The sequence below is a fragment of the Sylvia atricapilla genome, chromosome 5, assembly GCF_009819655.1.
Source record: "Sylvia atricapilla isolate bSylAtr1 chromosome 5, bSylAtr1.pri, whole genome shotgun sequence".
Classification (NCBI taxonomy): domain Eukaryota; kingdom Metazoa; phylum Chordata; class Aves; order Passeriformes; family Sylviidae; genus Sylvia; species Sylvia atricapilla.
This window is the reverse complement of record NC_089144.1, coordinates 52,072,471-52,078,829: the sequence shown is the minus strand read 5'-3', so window position 1 is coordinate 52,078,829 and position 6,359 is coordinate 52,072,471. Positions and strand designations below refer to the sequence as shown.

Below are 6,359 nucleotides of genomic sequence, written 5' to 3'. Positions count from 1 at the left end.
TCTATCAAAAGCTGTACATTTTTTTCCCTGAACCATACTCCATGCATACTAGAGAAATAAAGCTGCACAGGTAGTTTTATTCTGACATTTCCTGGCTTTTTAATCCTAGTCTTTGCCTTCTGAAAAGTATTAATTGACTCAATTTTCACATGTGACAAATCCACCTGTGTTAGTAAAATATGAGATTTTACATTCATAGTGACAGAATTTTCATTCACATTTAGACTTGACTGAAAAATGTACACGATTTCTACCGTGTTACCCTGAATGAGAACTCTATCTGTCAAATTAAATAACTTTCACTCTTTTCTCATTTGTCATACAGCTTTTCTCCCTTCAGACACTTTTTCTTTCTGATCTATATTCCACAGCAAACTTCCACGACTTTAACTTTTCCATCTTTCCTGAGATATGTTTTCTTGTATTTCAATTACCAGTGGCCTGGTGTTTCATCTGCTCTGGCTTTCCTTGTAACTTTTGTTACCTTATTTAGCCCTCCAAAACACCCACAGGGAATATTACCTCAGCAGCTTATCAGAGCTGCAAAATTGAGGCTACATTTCTGATGTGCAGCATGCCAATGCAGCACCTTCACCAGGGCATTTCTGCATACACCAGGTGAATATTTACTGATGTACTAGAGCAATAATGACCCACCTGCCTCTGCTCCTCTCTGGGGCACTTTCTGTCTATAGGGATTGGAATTAACGACAGTCTCTCTGTGCTGCCTGATGTCAGAGCTGAGAAAGGTGTCAAGGATATATAAGAGCCGTATTACTTGCCGGAAAGGAAGAGGGAAAAGGATACTCCAGAGCTAGATACAAGCGTGGAATTGTTGCATGCATACTTCTTGCTAACCAAGAGAGCTTGCTTGGCTTCTCCAGTTAGATCCGTGACCACAAAAAGGTAAATAATTTCCCTTTTTTCTCTGCTTTGCCTGCAGTGCAACTGATGTGCTTTAGAAAAGCACAATATCCCCTATTATTAATCAAGAGCATTTTTCAGGAAAAGGCTAAGACAACTTTAAAGTAAACTGCACTGGGGACCAGAATTTGAAGGAAATGCAAACCAGAGATAAGGGATAGGATTGAAACTACTGGATGGAAAATGATCGTTTACTGCTGAGAGCTATATTTCTGAAACTGAATTGTGTCACTAAACTTCAGGGGATCATTTTTCTCACTCTAGCCTGTGAAAAAAACTAGCTGCTCTTTATTTAGGACAGCATGGGCATGAGGGATAATATATGCTGAAGAGTATTTGGGTTAGCCTTCAGTTTTGAATCATTATTCTTTTCAGAAAGTTTGGAAGGAAAGATGTACAACCTAAAGCTGTCAGTTTTCTTCATTGCACTTTCTGTCACTCTGAGCTGTTTGGAAGCTACACCTATTGAGAGGTGAGTAACAAATCTTCATGTTTATTTCTTTTTAGGGAAAAAGCTGTTCAGATTATTGCATGAGTTGCTTTTGCTTTCATGTCTGGAATAATACAAAAATAGAGTTATTCAAGCTCAGTATTTTATTGTTGTTCAAAGATTACTGTCTGTGGCTGATGATCTATCTGATGGTACTTCCAAGAGACAAGGATGGATGTTGCCTGTAATGTCACAGAATACACTCTCAGGACTCAGTGAGGAAATGCCAGAACAACCAGCAGAAAAGACAAAAAGGTATTGATTTTTCCTTGTTTCTTCCAGCCATATCAGATTGAATCATGAAGGAAACTTTGTTCCAGTGATATCCTGCTACTTGAGAGACTTCACTTCTGTTTTTCCTCAAAAAATGAGGTTAAAATATCCTTCTACTAAATAGAGCTTACTTTCTCGTGAGCTTAAAGATCTTGTAAGCTTAAGCTTTTCTGTAACATAAAGATCAAAGTATTCAGGCTAGAAAGTGAAATTCAGACACAAAGTTGCAAATCATTTGATCACTTTACAATTGTAACATTTTCATAAATTACAAAGGCTGCAAATACTACATTACCTTGAGAAGAAAGATGTATTTTGCACGTGCCTTCCTCTTTAAAAATCTTGTCAGATTTCCAAGCCTGAAGGGGGGAAAAAAAAGAAAATATACTCTTCTTAATAATACTACTGCTCTGCTATGATGGAATTATTTTATAGCATAAATGCTTTCAGTAATTGAGCAATTTTGTAATCACAGAATTAAATATTAATTTAATCACAGGAAGAAGGAAAAGAAGAAATTGGTTCTGATAGAATTTCACTTGTCTGAAAGACATTCTCATTTATAAATTCATAAATTCAATTTCAGGCAACTTTTTAACAAATAAAAAACATTTCAAGGTTTATTTGCAATTTGTGCTAAAAGATAAGCAGCACTGAACTATTTCATTTTTCACAGAATCATCAAGGTTGGAAGAGACTTTCAAGCTCACCTAATTTTTTCAGGCTTTGCAGTGAATTTTTCAATGACGATTCTGTTATAGATTAATTCAGTAAATACTTATGTATATACAGTCCCTCTCTCTTTGAATATATATTTTAAAAATACTGTTACATGACTATTTTTGTACCTTCCAAACAGAGATGTACTTTTATAACAGAGATGAAGTTTAAAAGTACTTTAAAAAAAAAAAAATACAAGCCCCCCTCCAAAAAATCCCTGCAATACTCCAACACAAGGCATCACCTTTCTGAGTGTGGTGTGCCTTATTTGTTTTTCTGGGGCCTAGAACCACATCTTACTGCCTGAATTGCCTCCCGGCAGCACATACCCACTGAAAGGCTACTGAGCACACAGCTATAAGGGATGGTGAGTTCAGCCAGAGCTGAAAGAGAAAACCAGCAGCTTCCTGTAAGGGCTGGAGTTTGAAAATTGGAAAGTCAGGGCCCGATTTTGTAGCTTTAATGGATAAGAGAATTCTGCCTCCACAAACAGAGCAGGATCTCTGAGAACCAGTTGCTGCCTTAACCTCCTATGATAAGGACTGGATTAAAACCAGCAAAATATCCATGAAAGTCAATCAGAGGTTATATAAAGCCCTATTCAACAATTCTCTTTTAATGCAAATACACATTAAAAATACTAATTTCTTAAAAATTGCTGCTTATCTACTAATGAAGAGCCAGTAAAATACAGACATTCTTTTCACAGTTGCTACTCCACTTGGATTCTTAGATCAGTACAAATAACTTCAAAAGGTCATGTGACATTTTAGATGAGAGATTAAATAATCAGTAAGCAAAGGAACACACTGGTAACTGCTCAGAATTTAAAACTGGGATAGTTTTGCTCTTCGCAGTAAATTTTAGTCACAAACTGGTGTTTAACCCATGCCATAACAGCATGAAAAAGTCCAAGATAATAAGCAATAACTCAGTAGGAAATCTCAACAAGCAAGTATTTCTGTCTGAAGGAGCAGCACAGCAGTCTAAGAAACAAATTTGAAAACCCAAGCTCTCTCAAGCTAAGCATTTTATTGTGATTTTAAAAAACCTCCTCATGCCATGTAAGTTTTACATGGAGTTCTGTAAATGGTCTGTTGGTTCAGATCATTAAATGTGGGGTTCTTTTAAGAAACATTGATACTTTGGAATCATCAAGGATACAAGGTAGAAATTGATTCTTCCTTGGACCCTCTTTAAAGCATCATTCAGCAAAGGATTCTCTTTCATCACAACAGAACTTTAAAGTTGTTGGTGTTTAAAAAAAAGATGTGGCAGTTTTTCAGGAGATTAAACCTCTGTTTATTCAGAGCTAAGTGATAGAGAGAGACAGAGCCAAAGACCACTAAGTGGGACTGAAGTTGGCAGAAACTGGCGAAGCCTTCTCCCTCTCATGATATGGTGCAGATTGGAGAAAGAGTCTCAGGATTTAATCCACTTGGTGTGGACTGGAATACTACCACTCACTTCAGTGAGTGCAGGATACGATTCTGTGGAAACACGAGAACTAAATAAATGTTAGTGATCATCATTGTGTTAATAATCCTCATGATATCAGCAAGAGCTCCAAATAGATTTAGAATTTTGGCTGAAAGTTAAACATTTAGTCATTGTTTTCACTTAGTGTCTTACCGATACTATCATTACAGCTTTTCTAGGTGTCATAAGCTGCTGTGCAGGATATCAATAAAAACTACATATGACTGTTCAGGTCTCTGCATTTGAATAACCCCCATCATTAAAACTGATAATAGCACCCAGCACAAGGAATTTTTTTCAGGCACAAAGTAGGTGGTGGGAAGAGTCTAACGTTCCCGTATTTGTGCACATGTTCAAAGAACTCCCACATTTAGCAGAGCTCAAATGACTGTGAGCAGTGGCACGCTCGATTGCTCATCGTTTGACTTAATGTTGGCTCTCTCTCTTTGTCCCACCTTGGCAGCCACCAGCTGGAGAAGAGGAAATGCAACACGGCCACGTGCGTGACGCAGCGCTTGGCCGACTTCCTGGTGCGCTCCAGCAGCAGCGTCGGGGCCGTTTACCCACCCACAAACGTGGGCTCCTACACGTATGGAAAGAGGGACACTGAGGGGCTATTGAGCAGAGAACCCCAAAGCCATGCACAGCTTTAGGGTGGTGACAAGGCTGCTGGCACTAGAAGCTCAGTTTTTAATGTATGGAGAACTTCTTAGTCATTTATTACTTGTACAGTCTTACCAGTGCCTTGTTTTCTCCGTGTGTGTGTGTGGGTATGTGATTTATGTTCATCACTCCACTATGCATGTGCAATGACATGCATAGGCTATACTTTCGACTCCATTAAGAGCTCCAGAAATCTGCTTGTCAAATTCCTTTGTAAAAATTCATCATGATAATAAATGGAAAAGTAATTGCAACAAGGGTTTTTTTTTTTAATCATTATTATTATTACTATTAAAAGGATGAAAAAGATAACCCATGATGTGTATGTCTTTATAGTCACAGTTTGGTAAGAGAAAGAAATCCCCCAAATTAAAGAACAATATCAGAATTCTAGCAGAAATTATGTGCTAGTGAACGTAAAACAGAAGAACCTTCTGGTTTTGAAACATCTACAGCTTCTTGATTTGTACAGCTGAAAGGACAACTAGATGAGAAAAGATGATGTATTTTACACCGTAATCACACAATTATGCAGTTAACTGACTGGTCTGTTTCCATTATAACATAAAACAAGCAGGGAAAAGTGGTCTTGCAGCACAGAGCCTGTGCCTGCTGAGCTGGGGATTCTGAGGATTTGCACTTCTTATGTTAAGATGGTATCAGTAAAATGTAAGCATAATGAATATAAGGGCTTTTAAATATGAGTAAGATAAAGCTCTGATAACAATCTAGCAGAAACTCCAGTCCTTGGATATTCCTTTCCTTGAACTAGAGTAACAAAGGGAAGAGAAAAAAAAAATTAGTAGTTCAAGAACAAAAATGCTTCACAGACACTCAGTATTTTTTTTTTTTTTCCACTGGGGTACTAATGTTGCTACCAAAATCCAGAGAAAATATTTCACAGATGGGCAGACCTTAATGGGAGTCTGCCAGTGTTATCTTCTCCTATATCAGCCCAGAATCATTGCAGGTTTAAAAACCTTTACATTGTTAAGCAGATTTTCATAGAGGTGACATACTGTGTCAAAGAAATGGCTGTTTTATCCACACTTTCTCAGTGAAGGGTTCGCTGTCATCTGAAAAAATTATTGTTCAGTTAGGAAAAACATTCAGCAGAACCTTAGTTCTGGAGAAGCATATGAAAGTTTGATAACTGCCTTCAGTTGGTTTTGTTTCTGTTATAAAGCACACCTCAAAATAGAAACATTTTTGTTAAATCTCATGTTAAATGCACTTATTTCATGAAAATACATAAAAAAATACATGGGATGGGAATAAAAATTACTGCACAGGATTCCTACTGTAAAAGTGTTACTAATTACTCTCTTTATTGAGGAAAGTTTCAGCCTTCATTAATGTTCTAATGGCTACTAATTCTGGATTTTATTGAGAAACCCATTTAAATGGTATTAAACTTGCCTAATATTTTTACCAGCTTGAAATGCTTTCCATTCCAGCTATTTTTGAGTTATGTTGCACACACACTGTGCACCTAATCTGCTTTTCAGTCACAATATTATGTTTCAGAAATCAAATGAGAAAGTGAGAGGACAGCTTTGAAGTGTCACTGTGACATTATCTGTACAGAGGAGTAACCAAGTAGAGTGCTCCCTGTGAGTGGATGCTGATCTCTTGGCTGATCCCAACCTGGAATATGAGCAATGTTTTATGCACCAGCTTTTGTTTTTTCAGCTACCACTTGACAAACCCCAACAAAACACAAGCTGCACAGGAGCGGTGGAACTGGGTACATTAAATTCTGCCTTATGCTCTCTTGTTGCATCTATTTCTCATGGTCAAACTATTCCAC

At 37.4% G+C, this 6,359-nt stretch overlaps 1 protein-coding gene across 1 annotated transcript; it reads left to right on the top strand.

The window, feature by feature from the left end:
* Positions 1-419: 419 nt before the first annotated feature.
* IAPP (islet amyloid polypeptide) lies at positions 420-4,859 on the top strand. The gene is made up of 4 exons (XM_066318499.1): positions 420-906; positions 1,300-1,396; positions 1,535-1,669; positions 4,350-4,859. Exons 2-4 carry the CDS (start codon positions 1,317-1,319, stop codon positions 4,537-4,539), a joined length of 405 nt encoding a protein of 134 aa, XP_066174596.1. The 5' UTR covers positions 420-906; positions 1,300-1,316; the 3' UTR covers positions 4,540-4,859.
* The last annotated feature ends 1,500 nt before the right edge of the window (positions 4,860-6,359 follow it).